The sequence below is a fragment of the Psammomys obesus genome, unplaced genomic scaffold (genome assembly GCF_907164565.1).
Source record: "Psammomys obesus unplaced genomic scaffold, mPsaObe1.curated_primary_1811, whole genome shotgun sequence".
NCBI lineage: Eukaryota > Metazoa > Chordata > Mammalia > Rodentia > Muridae > Psammomys > Psammomys obesus.
Genome location: NW_026588752.1, coordinates 6,645,924 through 6,673,568, shown reverse-complemented (window position 1 = coordinate 6,673,568; position 27,645 = coordinate 6,645,924). Strand labels below are relative to the sequence as shown.

At 38.9% G+C, this 27,645-nt stretch overlaps 1 protein-coding gene across 2 annotated transcripts in view; it reads right to left on the bottom strand.

The window, feature by feature from the left end:
• Meiob (meiosis specific with OB-fold) overlaps positions 1–24,284 on the bottom strand; it is a 29,237-nt gene extending 4,953 nt beyond the window's left edge. For both annotated transcript variants that reach the window (XM_055604795.1, XM_055604796.1), the window contains exons 1-11: positions 24,216–24,284; positions 20,544–20,601; positions 17,931–18,062; positions 16,168–16,240; positions 12,505–12,700; positions 10,027–10,127; positions 8,908–8,960; positions 8,716–8,811; positions 4,078–4,176; positions 2,624–2,777; positions 301–484 (exon numbers count right to left, since the gene is read on the bottom strand). In XM_055604795.1, coding sequence (XP_055460770.1) covers positions 301–484; positions 2,624–2,777; positions 4,078–4,176; positions 8,716–8,811; positions 8,908–8,960; positions 10,027–10,127; positions 12,505–12,700; positions 16,168–16,240; positions 17,931–18,062; positions 20,544–20,601; positions 24,216–24,284 — 1,215 coding nt within the window. The remainder of the gene's footprint in view (positions 1–300; positions 485–2,623; positions 2,778–4,077; positions 4,177–8,715; positions 8,812–8,907; positions 8,961–10,026; positions 10,128–12,504; positions 12,701–16,167; positions 16,241–17,930; positions 18,063–20,543; positions 20,602–24,215) is intronic.
• Between the last annotated feature and the right edge of the window lie 3,361 nt (positions 24,285–27,645).

Below are 27,645 nucleotides of genomic sequence, written 5' to 3'. Positions count from 1 at the left end.
TATCTATCTATCTATCTATCTATCTATCTATCTATCTATCTATCTATTTATATATTTTTTTAATTTTTTTGGTAGCCTAGCTATCCTGGATGTACTTTGTAGACCAGGCTGGCCTCAAACTCACAGAGGCCTCTGCCTCCCTGAGTGCCGGGATTACAGGCATGCACCACCGCACCTGGTTTTCCCAAGATCTCTTAATTAGTTCCTATCAAATATTCAACAAAATAATCTATAGTTTTAAGGAAGATACTTAAGAATATCAGAAATGTTTCTAGCTATTTCTTCCTTTCTGTTGCTTACCGTACAGCCCAAAGTCTCCTCAGCAACACTTCCAGTGAGACCACAGGAGTGGAGTGTCCCTGTGTGGTCAGTAAGGTCGACCAGCACATCAAAACTGAGGGAAAAAGACTTAAATTGGGAAGAACCTTTGTTGCAAACTGTGCAAGTACTGGAGGCTTCATTTACAGTGTAACCACAGCTGAAACTAAAACAAAAAACAAACAAAAAAAACCATAAAAGTTATTTAAGAGATAATGATCCTCAATAACAAATTTGATCTTTAGCAAAATTATCTTTTTTTTTTTTTTTTTTTTTTTTAAGAGACAGGGTTTCTCTGTGTAGCTTTGGCTGTCCTGGACTGGCTTTGTAGACCAGGCTAGCCTTAAACTCACAGAGATCTGCCTGCCTCTGCCTCCCTGAGTGCTGGGATTAAAGGTGTGAGCCACCATGCCCTGCTGCAGAATTATCTCTTAACATTGTAAAAACATTGTAAGATGTTCTAAAATCCCAGAGGTTATTATCTTCACCACAAAACTAGGTAGGCAAATTCTCTCTGTGACAACAATTTAGAACATGTATACACAAATGACTCCATGTAAATCTGGGAACTTGGATGAGGTATTCAGATTGATGAATTCACAATCCTGACCTACTGTCATGTAAGGCATTATACCTTGCAAAATGTAACTTCTAGCATGCGTTGGACAAAGGGTCAGAAATATCCCTCTGTTCTTTCATTTGCATCGATTGAGAATTGTTTTGGAATTTTTTGTTTATTTTTGTCTTTGTTTTTCAAGACAGGGTTTCTCTGTGTATCCCTGTCTGTCCTAGAATACACTCTGTAGACCAGGCTGGCCTTGAACTCAGAAATTCATGTGCCTCTTCCTTTCAAATGCTGAGATTAAAGGCTAGTGCCAGCACCACCCAACAAGAATTGTTTTTTTTTTTTTTGTTTTTGTTTTTGTTTTCAAGGCAGGGTCTCTAATAGTACAAGCTGGCTTTGAACTCCTGATCTTCCTGCCTTCACTTCATAAATTCTAGGATTACAGAAGGGCACCATTACACCTGTCTCAATCTCTACATTCTTAACTTTGTGACTCTCAAGTTAATCACAATAAAAATAATTCAGTTATAAAAATTTGTAGACAGACTTCCACAATATAATTTTAGATGTTTCTTCCCAAGCATTATTTGACAAAAATTAGTAAATGTCTTGGGTTTTACTTTCAAGGTAATAGCTAAGAATGGAGGTCAGATATGTCACACATTGAGAAAAATTTACTGCTTCCATGTTGCTATAAGATATGACAAGCAAAATGGTTATCTGCCAAATTATTCAATAAGTTTGTCATTCCAATGAAATGTTTCAAATAGTATTATAAGTTCTGATACAAAAATATGACCTATTTTACTTTAAAATCCAGGATCCTTCTTTCTTTCCTCCCTTCCTTCCTTCCTTCTCTCTCTTCCTTTCTCTCTCTCTTTCTCTCTCTCTCTCTCTCTCTCTCTCTCTCTCTCTCTCTCTCTCGGCTGGAAATTGAACCCAAGGTCTTGTATATGCAAGGCAAACACTAACCCATATAGCGCCACCCCAGGCCTAAAAGTAAGTTATCATTGAATCTGTCTTAGTTAGAGTTTCTATTGCTGTGACAAAACACCATGACCAAGCCAGGCATGGTGGTTCACCCCTTTAATCCCAGCACTTGGGAGGCAGAGATAGGTGGATCTCTGTGAGTTAAAGACCAGCTTGGTCTACAAGGTGAGTTCCAGGACAATCAGAAGCTGTTACACAAAGAAACACTGTCTTGAAAAACCAAAAACCAAAACCAACCAACCATCAACAACAACAAAAACAAAACAAACAAACAAACAACCATGACCAAAGAACAAGTCAGAGAGGAAAGAGTTTACGTGGCTTACACTTTCACACTGTAGTTCCTCACTGAAGGAAACCAGAACAGGAACTCACACAGGGCAGGAACCTGGAGGTAAGATCTGATACAGAAGCCATGGAGGAGTGCTGCTACTGGCTTGTTCTCCATGGCTTTCTCAGCCTGCTTTCTTATAGAACCCAGAACTACCTGCCTAGAGAGCCCATCCACAATGGGTTAGGCCCTCTTCCAGTTGAGGTTCCCTCCTTTCAGATAACTCTACCTTTTGTTAAGTTGACATAAAACTATCCAGCACAGAATAGAAATAATTTGTCATGGTTTATTTATATAAAAAGGTCTTTCATACAACCACTGTTAAGGCAAAGCATATCTTTAACTACTATTGAGTTTAACTTTCTTAACAGTAATTATTTTTTACAAACATAAATTTGTTAAAAATAATGTCTACTTACCATTTATTTCTAACTACTTTGGTAGTTTCATCATCAATGTTCAGCATAGAAATATAAGCATAAAGGATGCCATAGAAAGGATCAACTTTTCCTTCACTTTTCAAAGCTTTTATTTTTAATTGTTCCACTGTATAGACATCAACTATTGTGTTTACTAAAAATAAAAACAAGTATTACAATTCCATATATGTTCTAAGATAGAATAAAAGCTTACATCCCAATAGAAAAGCAGCTGATGAGAGCAGATGCAGACACCCACACCCAAACAATAGGCAAAGTTTAGGGAACCCTTCTGAAGAGTGGAAGAAGGATAGTAGGAGCCAGAGTGGTCAAGGCCACCTGGAGAAAACAGCTCACAAAATCAACTAAGCAGGGGGCTCACAGAAACTGAAGTGGCAATCATGGAAGCTTACATGGTGTATGCTATGTCCTCTACATATATGTTGTGGGTTTTGTGGGACTAACAGTGGGAGTAGGGGTGTCCCTGACTCTGCCTGTTCTTGAGACATTTTTCTCCTTCTGTGTTTCCCCACCCAGCCTTCATATGAGGGTTTGTGCCTAGTCTTATTGCATCTTTTTATGCCCTGTTCAGCTGATATGCCTAGGAGGCCTGCTCTTTTCTGAAGGTAAATGGAAGAGCAGTGGATCTGAGGAAGAGGAGAGGTTGTGGGGCAGTTGGGAACAGTGGAGGGAGGAGGCTGTAGTTGGGATGTATAATATAAAAAGAAAAAAAATCAAAACTCTTTAAATGGTAGGAAGAGTAGGGCATTCGAAAAACTCATCCAGAACATCTGAAAAAAAAATGTATATGGATTGAACTAAGGGTCTCATGAATACAATACTTTCTGTCAGATTTTGTGAACATTGCACTGCCTGAGAAAAGAGTTGTTAGCACTCTCAGATTGGTTAATATTAATATAATCTCTTCTGTTAAAAAATTCGGGGCTGGGGAAATGGCTCAGTGGTTAAGAGAACTAGCTGCTCTGGCAGAAGACCTAGATTCAGTTCTTAGTACTCACATGGCGGCTCACAACCATCTGCATCTCCAGTTCTAGGGGATTCAACACCTTCTCCTGGTTTTCACAGGTATACATGGTACAAAGACATACATGCAGACAAAACTTCCATATATATGAAGTAAATTTTAATTTAAAAAAAAAAAGTCAAATGTGGAGGAGGCTCACAGTTTTAATCCCAGCTCTAGGGAGGTGGAGGCAGTCAGTTATCTGTGAGTTTGAGGCCAGCCTGGACTACATAGGAGTCATAGGCTAGCCAGGGCTACATAGTAAAACCCTGTTTCAAAAAAAAAAAAAGAAATCAAAAGAAGGGCTAAGAATATAACTCAATGAAACAACATTTGCTTAAAATGCATGAGGTCATGGGTTTGACCCACACACACCAGTGAAAAATAATCTCTCTCCCAACCTCCCTCCCTCATCTAGAAGGTCACTTACAGTTTATGGATTCTTTGAAATAACTGTCAATTTCATCAGCCACATTTGTCTCTTTATTTTCTCTTATATAATTCAGTAGAATATTGGCTTCTGGTGTATCTTAAATTGAAAATGCATAATAAGAAAAAAGTCAAGTAATTATCTTTTAAATTACTATAAAGTATGTAAAATTATCTTTTTTATAAAGCATGGCACAACATAAGAAGGTAATCCAACAGAATTATCATTAGGCCAATAACACAGAGGCAAAGTATATTAACATGGAGAGATGTTACCAGCTGTTGCTAGTGAATAGGCAGCTGTATAAAATTGTGTGGTATAAGACTCTTAAACTGAAAAATATGAACATGTAAAGTTATCTGAAATAATAAACATGGCAAAAATTATCATTTATAGGTTATACAATTATAAATCATTTTAATGTTCCTTTTAATTTTTTATTATTAAAAAATTGATATTATGATATCAAATATCAAATATCAAAAAATTGATATTATGATAAAATATGAATTATTTTATTCATTTTCTTAATTAAAAAGAATTATTTTAGGGGCCCAATAAATGGCTTAGCGGTTAAGAGTGCTTGCTACTCTTACAGAGATCAGGTTTGGTTCCTGGAACCCAAGTTTTAGGATAGCATTATATCACCTGGGCTTGGCACATATTACTTCCTAAGCTGTCTTTATCTTCCAAGCCCCCATCTCACACCATCTGCTCTAATAATTTCTGTCTGGGCTACCTCCCATCCATAATCCCCAAAAAACTTGCTAATGTTCTTTATCTAGGCCAATTTTCTCCATCCATGCCGATCTGGTCATGTACTTCTCTCCATGCTAAACCATTGTGGCTCCCTGTTTCCTTCCTCCTCTGATACCTATCTCTTTTTCCCATGATCCTTCTGTCCTCAAAGCCCTTGAACTTTAGCCATGCCTACCTTCCTTCTGCCTGCCCAGGTGTGTCAGCATTTTATTATTAACCAACCAAGAATAATTTCTTAGGGAAAGTTTACACAGCAAGGACAGTTGTAAGTGAAATGTATTCTTCTGGGCAGCAACAAAATCTTGGGGGCCAGTAATTACCATTAGAATACACAGCATCAGACCCACCCCCAACATGCTACTTTTGTGTAGAAATAAGAGGACAATTTTCTTGAGTCATCTCTTACTTTTACACGGGTTCCAGAGATTGAACTCAGGTTACCAAACTTGACCAGCAAGATTTTCTGAATATTATATTCATTTCTTTTCTCTTTGTATGTACTTTTAACAGTTGTATTTGTTAAGGTGATGGTGGTACACACTTTTAATCCCAGCACTCAAGAAGCAGAAGCAGGCAGATCTCTGTGAGCTTGAGGCTAGCTTGGTCTGCAGAGCTAGTTCCAGGATTATACAGAGAAACACTGTCTTAAAGAAATGCATAAATAAATTGAATTTGTTTGCTTATGTTGAAAATGATATGGGTAGCTCGGGCTGATCTAAACTCAGAATCCACCTGTGTCAGACTCCTAAGTGTTGAGATTATAGACATACATGACCATGGCTAACTCATTTTTGTTGTTAGTGGTGTTTTTGTTATATTTGGGTTTTGCTGTTTTGGTGTTTTTTTTTTTTTTTTTTTTTTTTTTTTTTCAAGACAGGGTCTTACTATGTAGCTCTGGCTCTCCTAGAACTCACTATGTAGACCAGGCTAGCCTTAAACTCACAGAGCGCTGCCTGCCTCTGCCTCCCAAGTATTGGAATTAAAGGTGTGAACCACCAGGCCCCGGCTCCATGGTTCACAACCATTTATAGTGAGATCTGATGCCCTCTCCTGGCATGTATGTACATGCAGTCAGAACACTGTATACATAATAAATAAATCTTAAAAAAAAAATGTAACTTTGAAAGGGTCTTCATAGGATCCTAATGACCTTCAGTCTCAAGACCTCAGCCTCCAACAAAACTGTCCGTAGTTGTAAAATCCTACTGCTTATCTGACTCCTTTATGTAGGAATAAGGTTATGGTGTAATTCAAATGCTAAGTTCTGTTAACCGCCCCACCCCACCCCAATATCTGGTTGCAGTCCTTGTTCTGAAAAGCTCCTGTCTCAATGTTGTATAAACATTACTCCCCAATGTTCTGGTGTGCCAATAAAGCAGTTTTACAGCCAGTTGCAAAGCAGGGGAGAGAATAGGGCTAGACTTCCTGCCAGCCATGGGAGGTGGAGTTAGAGGATGAAATAGGGGAGCCAGCCGAGGGCAGATGTCCAGGAGGGACCAGGAGAGAGAGTTCAGCAGGCAAAGCTACAAAGTGCTCTTATCTCTGGAATGTACACTGGGAGGAAACTAAATTAGCTTTGAGGGTTAAGAATAGATTAATTACCACTCAGTTTTTGTGCTGTAAAGCTTGTTAAAATAATATCATTGAGTCTCAATTATTTGTGTGATATCCAGGTTAAGAGAGAAACTAAGAAACAAACACAATCTTATAAAAATAACATTGACACCTCTAACTTCCTTGGGCAGATATAGGACTTTTTCCACCTGCTTCCATTACATATGCCCTATTACTGTTGTTTCTCAAATTGAGACTAGATTCCTTATGAACAAGGGTTGTGCTTTTTCATCTTATATTTCAATATTCAGCATCATGACTGTCCTTATATTCATCTGACCTTCCGCTGTCTCCTATCTTATTCTAGAAAAGACTGAAATTATCTACATTGTCGGTACATTAAAAGCATTCTTCGAGTATTTGTAAATAATACGTAATTGAAGGAATGTTTTTGAAATCATTGAAGGGGAGCAATTGCTAAGAGGCCTCCAGCAATCAAATCAATCAACGCCTAAAATCATGGCTCAGGAAGACAGAATTTCCTCTCACTCTAATGAATACTCTCAAGGTAGGAAAAGCATCAAAAAAAATTATCTATCTGGGATAGATATCTAAGCCATTTAGAGGTTCTTCATTTCTACAAAGTTGGTAGGTGTTGACTAGGAAATTAAAACAGAGCTGATTTAAATCAAGCAACAAAGTTTAAACACTTTTATAAATATTCTACTAAATTTATATCCTTGAAAAAATAAATTCAAGAACTCTGTTGTACAGCATCATGTCTATAGCTAATAATATCACATAACAGGATAGTACGCTACCTTCAATTATTTTAAAAAATATTTCTTTTTTTACACCTTTAATCCCAACACTTGGAAGGCAGAGGCAGGTGGATCTTTGTTTCAGGCTAGTAAGTGCTACAGAGTAAGACCTTGTCTCAAAAAATAAAGGGGGTGGGGTGGGGCGGGGAAGGATGTGCAGTCTTACTGCAATTTGATATGCCATATTTGGTTGATGTCCATGGAAGGCCTGCCCTTTTCTGAGGAGGAATGGAGGAGGAATGGGTGTGGGGGCAGAGGAGAGGTTGGAGGGAAGGACTGGGAGGAGATGAGGTTGGGATATAATAATCATAATAATAAATATTTAAATATATGCATATATGTGTGTCTGTGCAGGGGTATATGCATATGGATGTACATGCCCACAGAGATCAGAAGAGGGTGTCACAGCCTCTGGGAGTTGCAGGTGGTGGTGAGCTGCCTGATATAGGTACTGGGAATCAGACTCAGCAGCACAGCCTCTTAGCTGCTGAGTTCTGGGCTGCATTCCTAAAGAGTACTAAGAGTGTAGATTTTAAGTGTTCTCACCACAAAAAGGTGGATATTGTGTTATGGTTTGGATATAAAATGGCCCCAAAGCTTCATTTGTCGAAGGACTGATCCCAGGATGGTAACATTATTGAGAGGTGATTAGTTCATAAGAGCCCTGACCTCATCAATGCATTCCTCTGTTGATGAATTCATAGCTTAATGGGCTATTAGATGAGGCCTGGTGTAGGCAAAAAGTTATTGTATAATTCAAATGCTGGTTTCTGAATACCCCATATCTGATTGCAATCCATGTTCTGACAACCTCCTGTGTCCATGTTGTGTAACACTGTTCCCCAACTGCCCCCTGATATGTAAATAAAGCATCTTATAGCCAATTGCTGAGCCGGGGAGCGAATAGGGCTGGACTATCTGCCAGGCAGGGGAAGAGGAGGTATAGAAGAGGAAATGGGGGATTCAGCCATGTGAGACGTCTAAATGACATCAGGAGAGAGGAGCTGGAAGAATGTACACTGGAGGAAACAGGTTAGCTTTGAGAGTTAAGAATACAGTGATAACTGCTCCATTCTTGTACCGTGAAGCTTGTTTAAATAATATAATAGAGTCTTGATTATTTGTGTGATAGAGGGTTAAAAGACAAACTGAGAAACACAGTTTTATAAAAATAACTTAAACAACCTGGCTAGAGGAAATCATCAGGGACGTCTCTTACCTTTTCACTTCTCAGCCACCATTAAATAAAAAGCCTTAAAAAAATTAACCTGCATTTTGATTCTTTTTTTGTTTTGTTTTTCAAGACAGGGTTTCTCTGTGTAGCCTTGGGTGTCCTGAAGCTCACTCTGTAGACCAGGCTGTCCTTGAACTCACAGAGATCCTCCTGCCTCTGCCTCTGCCTCTGCCTCCCAAGCTCTGCATTTTGATTCTTAAATACATTGTACAAATATTGGCATATGTTTATGATCACTTCCAAAAGAATGAAAAACAGAAAACATTTTACCTGGATTAGTTGTGATAATGGTTTTTGAGATTACTGTTGCTGCCATGCAGTTCTGAAATTTGTTAAAATTTATTCTTACATCTGAGGCAAATATTACTGTTTTGGGGAAAAGCCATTTTTTTAAAGTTAATATATGAGGGATGAAAATGACAAATATTTTTAACACAATCATAAATCATAAAATTATAAGACCTGTTTCTTGTGGCATCCAGCTCTGTGCAAGTATAATGGATTCATTATCCCAACTGCATTTGTTTAAAAGAAGTGAAACAAAGTGAGGACATTAAAAAAATCTGGCAGTGACATATTTACAGTTCCCCTCAAAAGAACCCCCAAAACAAAAAGCCAAAAATCACAATTTCCAGATAACCAAGAAGGTTAAGAGTTCATACTTTTTAATGTATTACTACACACTGTGTGTGTGCACATGTGCACTCACATGTTTGCAGTCAGGCCACAACATATGCAAGGAGGTCAGAGGAGAGCTCTGCAGAGTCAGGTATTTTTCTCTTTATATGGGTTCTGGGGTCAAACTTGGGTTGCCTTATTTGCATGGGAAGTGTCTTTGCTGGCCATGCCATCCCTAAGGCCCAAGAGATTTATGTGAGAAGTTGTTTTCAGCATGTACTAATCTCTAACATCTACCCTGCCAGTCCTTTACTTGCCCAGTACTTGGTTACTTAGAAATGAATGATTCAAGGCCTAAAATCCTTCAAGTCAAACCTTAACCATTACAGCTGTGTATCCCAAATGGATACATGGCTCACAGGACTTGATTGGTAGATAGCACTTGCAGACAAAGGCATTCAGGGTCATGATCATTTTTTGTTTTTGTTTTTTAAGATTTATGTATTTATTTATTTACTTATTTATTTATTTATACAGTGTTCTGCCTGCACGTACAACTGCACACCATATCTCACTATAGACGGTTATAAGCCACCATGTGTTTGCTGGGAATTGAACTCAGGACCTCTGGAAGAGCAGACATTGCTCTTTTAGAATATAGACTATTTACCAATGTACCAGCAAATTTAAAAAGTTTGACTTGTCCTTCATCAGTATACCCTAATAAAATCTATTTGTTATGAAGCAAAATGATATAACTTGTCACAGTGAAGTGCCTCTAAGGTGATTCTATGCCAGTTTAGGTTGCATACAGAAAAATCTCAACCTTCAAGAGAGAAGTTTAATTTTTCAAGTGTTGTTTATCTGTTATTATATCTCTTGATATATTTTTTTTTATAAAACAAAAGTTTTCTCAGTGATAAGAGCATGATGACACAGTTAGTGACAGATATGGGAGAGTACCATGTCATTGTGAAAGAAGGCTCTGTCTCATCGAAGAGTTTGACTTCACACCTCTGGCCTTTTCTTCGGTCTGAAGTTATAAAGTATTTTGGCTCTCCAACCTTAAGTTAGAGAAAGAAATAGTTGAAGGAAATTATTACTCCTTTTCTACAGATGTGAAGGTACTTAAACAAAATCAAATAATTGCTTTTTGAACATGAAATTCTAAATATTAACAAGAAAAGAACCATTAATAAATATTTGGTTATCTGAATGCATTTTCTGTCTAAATTAGATATACTTAGCTGAAGTTGTAAATTATGGACATTTTAAAGGCAGAATACAGACATGCACTCAAAGAGGAGATAAATAAAAATTATATGTCAAGGTACTAGGGCATCCAGGTGTGGTGGCAGACAACTATCATTCCAGCACTTGGAAGGCTGTGCCAGGATTGCTGTTGAGTTCAAGGTTAGCCTGAGCTACATAGCAAGATCCTGTCTCTAAAACATCAAGCTGGGTGTGGTGATGCAAACCTTTAGTCCCAGAACTTGAGAGGCAGAAGCAGATGGAGATATTTGATTTTGAGGCCAGCCTGGTATATATAGTGAGTTCCAGGACATCTAGGGCTATACAGAGAAAACCTGTCTCAAACAAACAACTAAATAAATAAATAAAAATAAATGTTGAAACAAATCCAGGACAAACCCCCTTGTAACATAAATGTGGAAGGATGTGTCTTCCATGGCTTATCAGAGAGCCTGGCATGGAGTTGCTGCAAACAAATGCACTCCAACTTCTTAGGCCCCAGTCTCCTGAATATTGATCCTTCTTTGTCTTCTTCATGAGTTAAGGTAGTAAGGGCTACATGAAGGAACACACAGGAAATGCTCTATGACTTAGCCAATTCTACCCATAATGCAGGCAACATATCAATGAAGGAGAGGTGAACTCATAGGGTCTTGTCTCTGACCAGCAGGCTTTTTCACAAGAACACAACAATTGGCTTGGTGTAGTGGCACACACCTTTAATACCAGTACACAGGAGGCAGAGGCAGAGGCAGAGGCAGGTGCATCTCTGTAACTTCAAAGCCAGCCTGGTCTACAGAGTGAGTTCTATGACAGCCAGAGCTACATAGTGAGACCCTGCTCAGTGCTGAGAGAGAAAGAGAGAGAGAGAGAAAGAGAGAGAGAAGAGAGAAAGTGAGAGACAGAGACAGAGAAACAAGGGAAGGCCCCCAGCATAGCCATTGACTTCTTCTAAGCTACTGCCACTGCTATCCTTATGGGCTAGACTGAGTACTGTGGGAAAGATCTGAGGAAAAACACAAAGGCTCCATGAAAAAGGGTCTACAAGAAAATGCCAGAGTATAAAAGGTCAACCATAACAAAAGGAGTATGTAAAATACTGTCTTTGGGGTTGAGAAGTCAAAAGGGGAGATAAAAGGCATGAAAAGAAGTGATATGACATACAAAAGAGGGTGTCATGCTTATGGGGTGAGGGGAGCTATTGCAAGGTTTAATATGTTGACAGCATCATTAGAGGACTTTGGGGAAACAACTAGGGGTTGGCTGAGATAGCCTGTATTTCAAGACTGTTATATAGAGTATCCTAAACAATTTTCTGCATGTGCTATATTGTGAAGGTTTATTTTGGGGGGGTTGGGAAGTGAAGATGCATGGAGCCACACTCCCAGCCCTTCAAAATATACTTTTGAGGCCCACCTTTAAATTTTTTTCAGAGTCTGTTAAGCTCAGAGCTTGTCACAGTTCCTGAGACAGATGCTGACATAACAGAAGTGATATACTCCTGACTTCGTTACTTCTACACTTCACTGTCCTTCTCTGCTTCTCACCAGAACCTTACCACAGCAGCTCCCACTGCAGTCCAGGAGGTCTCCCACCCTCTTCCATCTCTGTGTCCCTCTGAGAATACATATACACAAGTTATTCCTTGACTTGTTTAAAGATGTTTTTAAAACATTATGGCTGTTTTGACAATAAACTTATCCTTTCTTTCTTTCTTTTGTTTTTTTGAGACAGGGTTTCTCTGTGTAGCCCTGACTGTCCTGGACTGGCTTTGTAGACCAGGCAGGCCTCAAACACAGAGATCCCCCTGCCTCTGCCTCCCCAAGTGCTGGGATCACAGGTGTGCACCACCCCCACTTGTTTACTTATCATTTCTTTTTTTTTTTTTTTAGGTCTTTGTTTAACCTAATATACACAAAACTTTCATATAGTTAATGGGTCATTTATAAGTGTATGCTGCAATTAGCAATCAAGTATGACTTTATTTTGCTAGTGATTCACAGATAAAATACTACTTTCCTTTTAATGAGAAATGTTATTGTCTTAATTTAACTTCCTACCAAGACAAAGAGGAAAAATTTCCCCAGCCAGTACTTACTATGTTCTAAACACAAATAAGGTGACAGAGAATTCCCTGACAAATTGCAGGGAGCTTTGCTAAGGTTTTAATTTACTGATTTCCTGACTTACCGATCTCACAGCTGCAAGCACATTAATAATCCTCCCATCAAGACTATGTCCATTTGCAACAATGTCAGCCAATGAGTAATAATCTCGAGATTCTTTAACAGGCAAGTGTATCAAAGAAAATAACTTGGTATCCACTTCATAAGGAGAACAAACTTTTACCATGGAGTGATTCTCACTGAGCAAAAGTTTACAGTTGCTAAAAGAAAAAAACACAAAAAGTCAGCACATTATTGTTAATTAAGAGAATCTTTGGCTCACATTCAGTTATATACAGCTAGGTTTGGTGGCCCATCCTTATCACCCCAGCACTGGAAAGCATATGTTTAGAAGGAATGACACATATTCAAGGACACCAAGATATAGGTAGGGAATTTCAGGCCACACCAAATTACAGTATCAGACTCTGTTTTAAAAAAACAAAACGAAAATCACATTCAATTACTTTTTGTTGGAATTCAGACTGTGGATATATGTGTGTGTGTGTGTGTGTGTGTGTGTGTGTGTGTGTGTGTGTGTGTACATATATATATAATTTGTTTGTTTCTGTTCTTTTGAGACAGGGTTTCTCTATGTAGCCTTGGCTGTCCTGGACTCCATTTGTAGACCAGGCTGACCTTGAACTCACAGAGATCCGCCTGCCTCTGCCTCCTGAGTACTGGGATCATAGGCATGTGCCATTATGCCCAGCAAGGAAGTTATATATTTTTTTTAAAGATTCATTTTATTTTTTTTATGTATATGAGTTTTGCTGTCTTCATGCACACAAGAAGAGGCATTGCAGATTACATTACAGATGGCTGTGAGCCACTATGTGGTTGCTGGGAATTGAACTCGGGACCTCTGGAAGGGCAGCTAGTGCTCTTAACTGCTGAGTCAACTCTCCAGCAGGAAGTTATATTTTTAATATTAAAATTTTGTAAGGTTTTCATTTTATGTGTATGAATGTTTTGCCTAAATCTATGTTTACACACTACGTGCATGTAGTGTCCACAGAGTCCAAAAGAGAGTATCAGATCCCTTGGGGCTGGAGTTTCAGGTAGTTGTGAGCTACCATCTGGGTACTGAGAATTGAACCTGGGGCCTCAGGAAAAGCTGAGCCATCCCTCCAGCCCCTCTCTTTTTACTCTTAAAAAAATTCAAATAAGGCTATAAAATATTTTTCTCTACAATGCATTTATATCAGTCTTTATTCAGTGAAATAATGTTCTTTTAATTAAGAACATGTATGAGAATTACTTTTTTCTATGAGTTCTAATCATACTAGTTGTAGGAGCTTGCCCAAGACCTGAAGCTGCAGTTTCCTTTTATATTAAACAGGATATAAAAAAACTCTAAAACTTGAGACTATAAAAGACTAAGATCTCATTGTTTCCTTTTTAAGATTTATTTTATGTGTGCATTTGAAAGTGTCAGATCCTCTGGAACTGGAGGTGCATGGCTATGAGCCCCAATTTTGGTTCTAGGAGCAACCAGTGCCCTTAACCACTGAGCCATCTCTTTAGCCCCATATGAAGACCTCAACCTCGGCATTATCAACACTATGCTCTAACCATTGTTATTTCTTTTGACTCCGATTGCTTTACCTAAGTGCCTGAGGTCAAGAGCGCTGTTTTGCTTACTTCTGTATTGCTAATATGTGAAGCAGACACAGAATTCTCAGAGTGTACTGGACCTGAGGTTCCCCTTTCCCTGTACCCAATCCTTTCACAAGTCTTTGACAAAGCCTCCTTCACAGAACTCTAGGCCAGTCTCTCCTTCCTATTTTGCCTTAGTTACTCACAGTATCACTTCTCCAAATCCTTGTCCTGGTGCCCTGACTTATCTCCTTTGGGACTCATCCCCCACATTACAGTCAGGTTGATCTTCCTAAGCAACGGAATAGGATATTATTTCTCAGCTAAAAGACTTTATGTTCCTACTCATCCCTGAGATGTGCATATCGTCTGAGAAGTACCTTTGCCACTTCCTTTCCTCACCGCACTATATTCCTATGCCAAATTATTAGGCTTTGAAACTGCTATTTTAGGTTGAAATTTGTTGAATGTCAGCAGATCTCTATTGCTCAACCTAAAAGTTAATTATTCTGGATATTCTGGAAAATGCCAGGAAGTTCCACATTTGTTCAGTCTGCCAAATATGTTCCTCTTACCTCTCATACATATTTACTAAGAATCAATTATGTGCCTATCTCTTTTGTGTGGGGAGAACAATATACAAAATACATTTAATTTTATGAAGCTCATGTATGTGAGCAGGAATCAAAAACAATCAAATCATCTCAGAATGTGATCTGGATTACAATGCTAAGTGTGGGGAGAAAAGCCCTGATGAGTGACTGAAAGGACTTCTATGAATGAGAGGTTCAAATGATTTAACATTCAAGATGAGATATTTGATTTTTCTGATAACCCAAAAAAAAACAAATATTTAAGTAGATAGAATGTTTTATGCAGAGGGAGTGCAGGTGTTCATGAAAAAGGAAAATTCTCAGGGGCTGGAGAGACAAGTGTGAGTGGAGGTCATGGAGTTAGCTGGCACAGAACTGCCCTTGGAGAGAATTGCCTTGGAAGTGAGGCTTCCTCTGCCACCCTACCCCAGCTTTATTTGAAAGTGTCGATGAGGGATAGACTATAGGCAAAGGATGATTTAGGGCATAAAAGCACTCTCCCTCCCCATAGGGTACTGCTCCAAGGGGACAGGCACACACCAGAGCATTCTCCTGAATTCCAGCTGCAGCTTATCCCCAACCCCATCCTTGCAGGATTCTTCTAAGAGCTCTCCCTCAATAGGCCATATGTAAAGAATCTTCCCTTCAAGTTCTCCCTCCAGGGAACCTGGCCTAAGGAGACAAAGGGCTTGTGAATGCAATGAACCAGATATAGTATTATATGATTTCCAGTATTTATCTTCTCTTGTTTAGAGATTTTTTTTAAAGGATTTATTTTCACTTGTGTGCTTTTGTCTGTGGAAGTATATGCCATGTGTGTTTGAGATGTTCACAGAGGCCACAAGAGGGCATTGGCTTCCCTGGAGCTGGAAGTGCAGGTTATTGTGAGCTGCCTAATGTGAAGCTAGAACTGGATGCTGAGCTTTAGCAAGGGCAGCCAGTGTCCTTAATTGCTGAGCCATCTATCCAGTCTGCTAATTGTTTAGTTTTATTGTAACTAGAGTTTTGTTTCTTACAAATGTAAGCATTCAGACTCCATATATGGAGACTCCGCATCCACAAACCCAACCAATCATGTATCAAATATTTCAGGAAAAAAAAAAAACGCTATAACTAATACTAACAAAAACACAGCATAACTACTCTCATAGCACTTATACGACATTAGTTGTTATAGGTAAAGATGATTTCAGATATAGAGGAGGTGTGTTTATGCTGTGTGCAAGGGATTTGTGTACCCATGGATTTTGGTAGCCTGGGGAGACATTTTGATTTGACTCTTCATAGACACCAAGAAAAAATTTGATTTTTGTGATTATAAAAATTATAAATTATGTCATTCATCTTAAAGATAAATATTCTGAGAGAGAATTCAACTCATCTTTCAAATTGAAATAGAGCAACTTTTGGAAGTTTTCTGCTACTCTGATACAAAATTATTAATATTATCATTCTAGCACAAAGATTGTTGTTCTCTGGGCTAGACAGATATTTACCTAGGAGTTGCAGGGCTGAACTTCTCTTCTCTTTCTGTCTCTTTTCTTTGGATCAAGGGATTTTCAATTATCACTAAAACAGAAGGCAGAGTATGATAACATCACAAGATCATCAGAATATTTACTGGGCTAATTGCACAACAATGACCCTCACGTAGTAAGGTTCTGTCCTCCACAGTCATCTTTTCATGTCACTGTGAGAAAAGGGATCCTGGAATGCAGTCATAAGCTAGCCCCACATAACATTTCCAGGGCGCTGTGTTTTAAGTAAACAGATGACCTATACTACTATTACTTTATTGATTTTCTTTCATCCAACATTTGATTTGGTTACAATGTGACCTTCAATAAAACAAGTGTTTACTTGACCTTTACTCCACATCTAACTTCACAGACAACTTCCTTCATTTCATTTATCTTCACAGCCACCGACCTATAACATTTAACACTGAAACTTCTCTCTACCCAGTGGATGTCTGGCACGCATTCAAGGAATACTTATAACTGTACTAGGCCAATGAAGTTTCAAAGTTCTCTGTCTTCATAGTGCACATGTTTGACAACATTATTCAACTGTGTGTGTTTCTGGAACATGCATAGTCCAATAGTCAAGTACACAGAATTGAATACTGCTTATCTGACATGAAGAATGTGTGCTTGGTACTGCAGCTTTGGAGAAGAATGATTTGAATACCTGATTCCCTCTTCCCTCCTCTTTTTCTGGACACATGTTATCTTATTTCTTATCTGAACTAGAGCTGTCATCTATTAAGTGGTGAAGTTTTATACTTTATACTAGTACTCTTCCCTTAACATTCTCAAAAAACTAATGAGTGTTATTTCATGGGTGAGACCCATTGTGTGTAGCCTTGGCTGTCCTGGACTCACTTTGTAGACCAGGCTGGCCTCGAACTCACAGAGATCCGCCTGCCACTACCTCCATGAGTGCTGGGGTTAAAGGTGTGTGCCACCATGCCCAGCTGAAAATCTTGTTCTTAAAGCCACAGTGTAAATAACTATTAGCTCTAATATATGCTACTGAAAGATATGTGATTATAATAACAATGATGGGGCTGAGGCAAGCTGGGGCATGAAATAAACAAAAGATGGTAAAATATCTGGTAAGAATATCACTTACGTGGAAACATGTCTTGCATTATGTTTTTAACACCGACTTTTTCTGATAAGAATCAGAACAACTGTTTTACTTTGTTATGACTCTACTCAGCCACAAACTTATCACAAGTACGTAATACTATAATAGGAACATTTTTAAGTGCTGCTGAGCATGGTAGCACAGGCCTGTGATCTCAGTACTTGGGAGGCTGTGGCAGGAGAACTACCACTTGTTCAAAGTAAGCTACTAGTCTCATTCTGTCTCTGTCTCTAGTCTCCCCAACCCCATGCCGGTTTTTTGAGACTAGCTAACAGTCGCAGGCTTGAAACTGGATATTTGGACTAGGCTGGCCTCAAACTCATAGAGATCCATCTGCCTCTCTCCCAAGTGCTGGGATTTAAGATGTGCACCACCATACCCAGAAAATCATTCTCTTAAAAATCTAACAAGCGTCAGATGGAAGAGGAGGAGGACCTCTCCTATCAGTGGACTTGGAGAGGGGCATGGGAGGAGATGAGGGTAGGAGGGTGGGATTGGGAGGGAATGAGGTAGAGGGCTACAGCTGGAATACAAAGTGAATAACTGTAATTAATATAAAAATAAAAATAAAAAACAAAACAAGCAAAAAATAATAATGCCTACTTACCACACTCACCAACCTTAAAGCTCTCTGACAGTGACCTGATATAATCTTCACTGCCCCAGGCAGACACATTCACAAAATGATTTGGTGAATCACGAATGGTGAAACTGAAGGTGTATCTTTCTGATCCAATATCTGAGGAAAAAAACCAATGCTCTTATATTTCAGATGAATATGACTTTAAACAAATGATTACTCAACAAAATAATAAATTATTATAATTATGATAAAATACTTAAACACATGGTAGAAAATTATTTCCTATGAATACTCCATTTTACTTAGTTTTAGTTTTGCTTTTTTGTTTTTTGTGACAGGGTAGAGCAGGTTGGTCTAGGACTTTCGGTGATCCTCTTTGATTACTAGCAACTAAATCATTCTCTAATGTACATTCTATAGTATACTATGTTTCCATGCATTTCCAAGTACAGTGTAATAAGCAGCCATGGTGGCTAGATCTCACTATGGCTCTTTTTCTTCCCATAGCTATGTATTCAAAAGAAAGTGATATTCAGACCTAAATAGTCCAGATGGTAGCTTAGATTTCTGTTTCTCAATTTTTATATTCACAAAAACCTAATTGGGTATTATTTCATAGGTGAGGCCCAGCAAAATTAGGACATGCTTTAGCCAAAATCATAACTCATACTAAATAATTGTTTCAAAACAATCTGTGCTGCATTGAATCTTATGAAAGAAGAGGGAAATAGTGATCTGAGAGGACAGGAACTCCACAAGGAGAGCAACAGAACCAGAAAATTTGAATACAGGGAGGGGTCTTTCCAGAGACTCATACTCCAACCAAGTACCATGCATGGAGATAACCTAGAACCCCTGCACAGATGTAGCCCACAGCAGTTCAGTGTCCAAGTGGGTTCCATAGTAATAGGAAGAGGGACTGCCTCTGACATAAACTGATTGGCCTGCTCTTTGATCACTTCCCCCTGAGCGGGGAGCAACCTTACCAGGCCACAGAAGATGACAATGCAGCCACTTCTGATGAGATCTGATAGACTAAGATCAGAAGGAAAGAGAGGGGGACCTCCCCTATCAGTGGACTTGGGGAGGGGCATGTGTGAAGAAGGGGGAGAGAAGGTGGGATTAGGTGGGGAGGAGGGGGGTTTATGGAGGGATACAAAGTAAATAAAGTGTAATTAATAAAAAATAAAAATTAAATAAATAAAAATAATAAAATAAAATCTGTGTGAAACTAAAGCACCACTAGAGGTCAGCAAGTACTTTTTTTTTCCCCAGAATGGGATTTTTCTCTGTTGCTTTTAATTGCAGAGATGGCTCAGCAGTTAAGAGTTCATTTCTCAACACCCACATCAAGAAGCTCAACACTGTAATTCAGTCTCCAGGGGATCTGACACCTTAGGTTCAATTCCCAGCACCCACTGGGTGACTCACAGCCATCTGTAACTGTAATTTCAGTCCCAGGCATACAACACTGTCTTCTGGCCTCTGCAGGCACCAGGCACATGCAGACAAAACACTCATACACATAAAATAAATAAAATTTTTAAAATAAAATAAAGCCTAAATCTGTCACTGCAAGTGCTGAGATTATAGACATTCACCACCAAGACCAATCTTTTGTTGTTCCTGTTTATTGTTATTCCATGTGGCCACTGTCCTCTCAATCTTGTGCCTTCTTCCAACCTCCACCCAATGTGGAGATGATCCACAGGTCCATTCTACCCAGTCTCATTAGAAGTGTCTGAATTGGCTGCACATAGTGGCACACACCTCTAATCACAGCACTTGGAAGGCAGAGGTAGGTAGAACTCTGTGTGTTCAAGAGCATCCTAGATAGCCAGGCTACATTGAGAGATCCTGCCTCAGAAAAAAAAGAGAAAGAGAGAGAGAAAGAGAGAGAGAGAGAGAGAGAGAAAGGAAGGAAGGAAGGAAGGAAGGAAGGAAGGAAGGAAGGAAGGAAGGAAGGAAGAAAGAAAGAAAGAAAGAAAGAAAGAAAGAAAGAAAGAGAAAGAAAGAAAGAAAAGAAAAGAAAAAAGAAAATAATGTATCAGCTACATTCCTTCTTCCTGGGTGGATGTAAGAAAGATCTTAGAAGCCAGATGGTGGTGGCACACATCTTTAGTCCTAGTGCTCAGGAGGCAGAGGCAGGCAGATCTCTGAATTTGAGGCCAGCCTGGTCTACAAAGCAAGTTCCAGGACAGCCAGGCCTGTTTTCTCTGTTTGGGACAGAAAATCCCTGTCTCAAACAACCAAAAAAAGAAAAAGAAAAAAAGAAAGAAAGGATTTTAGATCACTTAGTGACTAAGGCCAGTAAATCTAGTTCCAAGTTCATACTCTGAGACATTATTGGATGATGATGACGGTGATGATATGAAACTACAAATTAATTGGTAAATTTAATTAACTATTTTGCCAAAGCCTTTAAAATGCAGTTGGAGAACATCACATTAAATCATTGAAAATATTATCTGTCTTTATACATACAGTCTTGAATTGAATATGACCATACATGTAGAAGGCCTGGCCATTGCTCTTAAGGTATTAAACACACTAGAAATTTTAGTTGGTTAAACATATTTTGTGCAGTCATAAGCCACACTTAATGAAAAATTAAAAAAGAGTTAAATAGAACTCAGCTTTTTCTGTCTGGAAAGCCTTTGACATCTGTTTTCCCAATAACTATTCCGATTATTTTCTGAAAAACAAAAGAGTAATAGAAAACCAATATTAAACACAGATGTAAATGGTAAATTTAATTTCATGAACTTGTTATATTTTACTAGCTTTAACAAACATTTTTGACTAGGAAATATTTAAATGCATTTGTTCCAGACAAACATCTAACAATCTTCATAAATTCAGTTCTCTAAGGAATAGTACAAAGTAATGAGACAGTTAACTGCTATTACAAATATAATAATTTACTTTGTATGTTTTTACTTTATTTTCAATCACTAGAGGGAGCTATCAAGCCTTACTGAATTCATCCAAAACACATGCATGACAAAATTTAATTTGCCATAGTCTTCAAAACTTTCCTTTACATAGGACTTTCTAACATAAAACTGTTTAGCTTCTTAATCCAAATATGTTGGGCAGCAATAATATAGACTGTAACAAATAAATCTTAAAGTTCTACATCTTAAATCTTGGAGATACTAACATCTCTTCAAAAGTTGTAATGTTCTCTTTGTGAATGCCAAAAAAAAATAAATATTAAAGATATGCTTTAGGAAGTAAAAGTATCCTTAAAAAAACAAGAAATAAAAGCATCTTTTTGAAAGGAAAAAAATTAAATTTTAATGAAGAATCCTAGCAACTGTTTTCAACCTTACAATAATTTGTAACATTTAAAATATAGTCAAGGGACTGGAGAGATGCTCAGCCATGAAGAGCATGTGCTGCTCTTAGAGAAGATATGAGTTCTGTTCCCAGCATCCACGTGGCAGCTAACAATGGTCTGTAACTCCAGTTCTAGAGGATCTGATCCCTTCTTCTGGCCTTCATAGGCACTACATACATTCTGTGGTGCACAGACATACATTCAAGCAAAATATCCATAGACATAAAATAAAAGTAAGTCAAATACACTCAACGTTTAAGATTATCACATTCCAGCTGAACTGTTGGTCATCTTATCACATATATACACATTGCTATTATTTCTTAAATTCCATATACATGCACATCTTACTAATGGAAAACCTGAACAAAACTTTCTAATTGGGGCTGTAGAGTTGGCTCAGTGGTTAAGAGCACTGGATATATTTCTAGAGGACCTGGGTTCAATTCTCATCACCCACATTGTGTCTTATAATCATCTGTTGGAATAATGTTATTTTATTGTGCACTGTGTAAAGATTATTCTTGTATTATTCAAATGCCGATTCTCTCTCCTCGAACCTGGTTGCAATCCAGACATGGCACTGTAATGCTTAATCTAAGTATCTTCTGTCAAGTTTGTGCAAACATTGTTCCCATTTATTCCCTGATTTGTCAATAAAACTGATCAGCCAATAACTGAGCAGTAGACATACAGGGCTGGACTTCCAGTTCCAGCAAGGGTTAAGAGTTAAGGGATTCTGCCACGAGGAGAGATCCAAGAGAGAGAATGAAAAAAAAATTGGAGCAGAGAAAGCCATAAAATACAAATATCTCAGGGATTTTGACTGGGAAGAAGCTAGATAAGCTTAGAGGATAAATTTAGACTGGTATTGCACAGTTATTGTGCATAGAAAAATGGTGAATATAACTAAAGTCTCTGTCTTGATTATTTGGGGCCAGCTAGGTTAGAAAAAAACTGCCATCTTTGAATTTCATGCTTTAACCATCTGTAACTCCAGTTCCAGAATATCCAGAGTCTTCTTCTGGCTTATGCAGGCACTAGGCACTCAAGTGCTATACAGACATACGTGCAGGCAAACATCCATACACATAAAAATAAATTTAAAAATTTAAAACTTTGTAACTGAAAAAGGCAACTACCTAACAATACATTTTTACATCAATAAATTTTGCATTGTAAGGTATTCATGTTACATATAAGTTTATTAATTTTAAGAAATCTGATTTTATTTATGCTGAGTAGTGGTGGTGCACACTTTTAATCCCAGCACTCAGGAGGCAGAGGTAGGCTGATCTCTATGAGTTTGGGGCCAGCCTGGTCTACAGAGTAAGTTCCAGGACAGCCAGGGCTACTAAAGAAGTCCTGTCTTAAAAAACAAAAAGAAAACGAAACAAAAAAAATCTGATTTGCAAAGCCATATAAATAGCAGCCTGTTTGGAAGTCAGAGCTGGCAGTTCATATCTGTAATCTCAGCATTCTCAGATTGTGACTCAAGAACAACAGAAAGGTTTTTTAGGGCCAGTCTGGTGGTCTACACACAAACAGCTGCTCGAGGATAGAGAAAGTAAGAGAATATGGTAATTGTTTTACAATAAGTATTTCATTTTATCAACCCAGATTTTACTTAAATAAGCCTTAGTAGGCTAGGAATCATTACTCCCAAATTCCACATCAAAAGTCATAAAAACAGCTCGGTATGGTAATGCAACTTTAGTTCCAACACTCTGGGAGCAGAGGCAGGCAGGCATCTCCGAGGCTAGTTGGGTGTGCATAGTAAATTTCATGTTAGCTAGGGATGCCTGATGAGATCCTGTCTCAAAGAAAAAAAGTGTCAAAGCAGCATGTTTGCAAGTACTTAAGATACAAATTTTGATAATTTTCTTAGAGAATTGCTACTGTTTAATTGTATAATAAATTTGAACATTTATTTTGTTATTTCATTACTAAAATAAAAGACTTTATTACATTTATTTGCATAGTATGTATGTATGTATGTATGTGACTAACTGTCCACATGCATGCCATGGTGAACGTGTAGGTCACAGGACAACCTGTAGAAGTCAGTTTTCTCTTTTCACCTTGTGTGTCCTACGGATCAAATTCAAGTACTCAGGCTTAACATAATCACATTTGCCCACTGAGCCATCATTTTGAACATTCCTAATCATATCTATAATCTTGTATCTGCTACTCTATAAATAAAATGTATTTTGTATTTAGCTGATATAAAAACAAAGATTAAGAGTATTTAATTTCTGACAATTATACTAATTCAATGAGTATCTATGTCCTTGTCAATTATACAAGCATGTGTGTTGGCTCTTCATGCCAACATGGGTGGAAGGGACTCCCGTTGTAAGCCCTGTCCCTGGAGACCTCAGGCTGCCAGGCTCCATCCCCAGACTACTCTGGTGGCCAGGCCTGACCCCTTGAGGCAAGAGAGTGGCCTAGCCCCACCCCTGAGGAGCTCTAAGCTAGGTCCTGGCTTTCGCCCACCCCCACCTTCCCTAAAGGCAGTAAGGGCTGGTCCCAGCCCCCCAAGCAGGGAGAGTAGACAGGCCCCACACTCAAAAAAAAAAAAAAAAAAAAAAAAAGGCCACCAGTCCCTGAGCTTGCTCCAATCCCAGGCCACCCTAAAAAGCTCTGATTGCCCCCACCTCCACTCCCACCCTGCCTGATCTCCCCAGGAAAGACTACAAAAACAGACTTCAGTTCAGTTCTTTCCTGCTTCTCTCCTCAGTAGATTCAGCCATCCTCCTGGGTTTTTCCCTCCCAATAAGGTTTGTTATGCAGTGTGACTCTGTGGTATTCCTTGGCTCCTGATTGCCTGGAGACCTCTCCATCTGAGTTGTAACACTTACAATGTGTCCAGTGAATCAGTAACGGTGATATGATGTAATGCTGCCACACAAAGTTTCACGAGCAAATATGTGAATATTAGTATAATGGTTGTGGAAACCTACCAGATTAGCCATATTTGGATGCAGATCTGAAAGTGCAGTGACGTTCTTCAATGCAAAGAAGCTTGCCATGCTTTAAATCTGTGTTTTAGAAAATATAATTTGTATGTATAAATTAAGTATTGAAAACAAATTGTTCGAAAATTTAAAAAATCCAAAACTTAAAATTAACCAAGGAAGCATTGGATATTATCTCCTGAAAATTTTCTATAATGGTAAAATATAACTAATTCAGATTTAACCTGTAGAAAATATGTCTCTCATTGGTTCATTGGCACTGCACAAGCCTGAAAACCTGAGTTAGATTTCTAGAACCATGTTAAAAAAAAAAAAAAAAGCCACAGTGGTTCACATCTGCAGTCCCAATAGTCCTGTGGCAAGATGGGAGCCTGAGTCAGGAAAACCACCTAGAAGCTCCCAGACTGCCCTGGAGCAGTAAGCTAGGCAGAAACAAGAGAAATCCTACTTCCACAAGGTGGAGGGAGAGAACTGACTCTCCAAAGTTATCAGCTGACCTCCACTATGCACCCTGCTCCCCTGCACACATCTGACACACACACACACACACACACACACACACACACACACACTCAAAGGTGATGGTGACAGGCCACTGACTTGCTTGTCTGGTAGAGGAGCTTGCTCTGCAGCCTGGTAGCCTGAGTTCATCCTCAGGACTGCATATGGTGGAAGGAGAAAGCCAGTTACAGTAGGTTATCCTCTGACTTCAACATCTGTGCTCTAGAGAACATACTCCTACCTTACTACATAAAACAAACTTTTAAATGTCATTTAAATTTTTTTTTTAAAAAAGGTTGGTGGTTCATATCTTTAACCCCATCACTTAAAAAGCCTAGGACAGGAGGATTACTGGCCTATAGTCCAGGCCAGCCTATATAAGAACCTGTCTCATAAACAAAGCAAAGCACAAAATCCTGGGCATAGGGACTAGAACGGCGATGGGTCAGCAGTTAAGAGTGCTTGCTGCTCTTCCCAAGGACCCAAGTTTGTTTCTCTCACCACATGGCCACTAACAACCAACTATAACTTCAGTTCCAGAGTATCAGATACCATCTTCTGGCCTCCACAGGCATTGCACACAGGTGACACACAGTCACACAAGTAGACAAAACATACACCTAAAATAAAATCTTAAAAAGAATAAATAAGTAAAAGTTGGACATGGTGGCCTGCCCTTCTAAAGTAGAAGCAGGACTATCAGGAGCTCTGACTGTTGTCAGGCCGTCAGCAAGCACTGTACCCACTGAGCCATCTCTTTAGCCCACAGGTTTTTTGTTTTAGTAAAATTCGGAAGATGCAACCAAACTGACTGACTTGATTTCACTTTTAAGTTTAGGTTTGAGATTATTTCACTTTTAAAAATAGAGCCTCTGTGGTGGTTTAAATGGAAAATGTGCCCCATAGGCTTACGTGTTCAACACTTGATCCCCTAGAGTGGAGCCTTACTGGAAGAAGCCTATCACCAGGGAGGAATTTTACAGCCTCATCTTACTTCATAGTCTCTCACCTGTCTGTCCATCCATCCATATACTTCCCTCCCTCTCTCACTTTCCCTTCCCTGCTCCCCTAGATGTTGAAAATGTTCCGCTCCTACTGCCTTACCATGCCTGCCTTGCCATGATGTATTGCTTATCTCTTTGGAACCATAAACCAAAATAAACTCTTTCTTCTTTAAGTTTCATTTTGGGGGCTGGAGAGATGGCTCAGAGGTTAAGAGCACTGACTGTTCTTCCAAAGGTCCTGAGTTCAATTCCCAGCAACCACATGGTGGGTCAATAACCATCTACAGTGAGATCTGGTCCCTCTTCTGGTGTGCAGGCACACATGCAGGCAGAACATTGTATAAATAGTAAATAAATAAATCTTAAAAAAAAAAAGTTTCATTTTGGTAAGACATTATATCACAGCAACAGAACAGTTACTGATACAGAATCTTTTACTCTATGACTGCCCTCCTGCCCAGGCTTCATTCAGTACCTGGACTAGCCCCAACACTTGTTGGGATTTTGTGTTTCAGGGGGCTTTTAGACTTAGAAAAAAAAATTACTTTGCATCCTAGAACCACTATTTATGGTCATGCATTTTGACATTAATTTCCTAATCATTAAAATGTGATTACTAGCTGGGCACGGTGGCACATGCCTATAAGGCAGGCAGATAACTGTAAGTTCAAGGCCAGCTGGTCTACAAAGAGAGTCCAGGACAGTCAAAGCTACACAGAGACCCCGTATCACTACATAAAAGAGAAAGAAGGATAGAGGAGGGAGACATAGAGTTCCTTGAATCTAATTTCTTTCTTCTTGTTTCTTCTTTGAGCACAACTACTAACAAACCACAACCAACGACACCCCCCCCCCCCCATACCTGGGATTAAAATTAAAACATATTCCTATATTTCTGTGGGTATTTGTTTTGTTTTGTTTTTTGGGTTTGTTTGTTTTGGGAGGGTTGTTTATCTTAGCTTTTGACAGGGGTTTCTCTGTATAACAGCCCTGGCTGTCCTAGAAATTGCTTTGTAGACCAGGCTAGCCTTGAACTCACAGAGTTCCGACGGCCTCTGCCTCCCAAATGCTGGGACTAAAGTCATGTGCCACCACACCTAGCTTATTTCTGGGTTTTTAAAGAAACCAAAATTCCAGAATTCTCACTATAATCTACCTTGTAGAAAGAATAAGAAACTGTGCACAATGTACCTGAACGTTCACAGGTTCTCAAGAAATGATATTTATTTTCAATACTATCAAGCCAGGTGTGGTGTCCCATGCCTTTAATCCCAGCACTTGGGAAGGAGAGGCAGGTGGTTCTCTGTGAGCTCAAGGCCAGCCTCATCTACAAAACCAGTCTAGCACAGACAAGGCTACACAGGAAAACCCTGTCTTGAAATAAAAAAATCCAATGTAGCAGGTTTTTGCATTCCAGGCCTTCCAGTCTCAGAAGAAACAATTGGAAATTAAAAAGTGTTAAAATTTCTTATATTTTACCTGGTCTGATCTAACCTATTAGACAATTTCGCTTTCTGAAATTCTTGCCAAACACACTCATTTATCCATCCATTCAGCAGGTATTACATTTGTTTGCTGGTTTTTCCTGGTTGAGTTGTCCACGTGCTGTGGTGCACATGTGGAGATCAGAGAACACTTGTGGGAGCTGGCTCCCTCCCATCACATGGATATTGGTACAGAACTGAACTTAGGTTATCAGGCCTGACTTCAAGTATGTTCACCTGCTGGGACATCTCACTGGTCCCCTCAAAAAAGTTATTAAGGAATCTGTCAAAAGCATGGTGGCACACATGCAACTATAGTGCCCAGGCTCAGACAGGAAGATCAAGAGTTGGGGATTTACCTAAAGTACACAATGAGACAGTGTGTGTGTGTGTGTGTGTGTGTGTGTGTGTGTGTGTGTGTGTGTG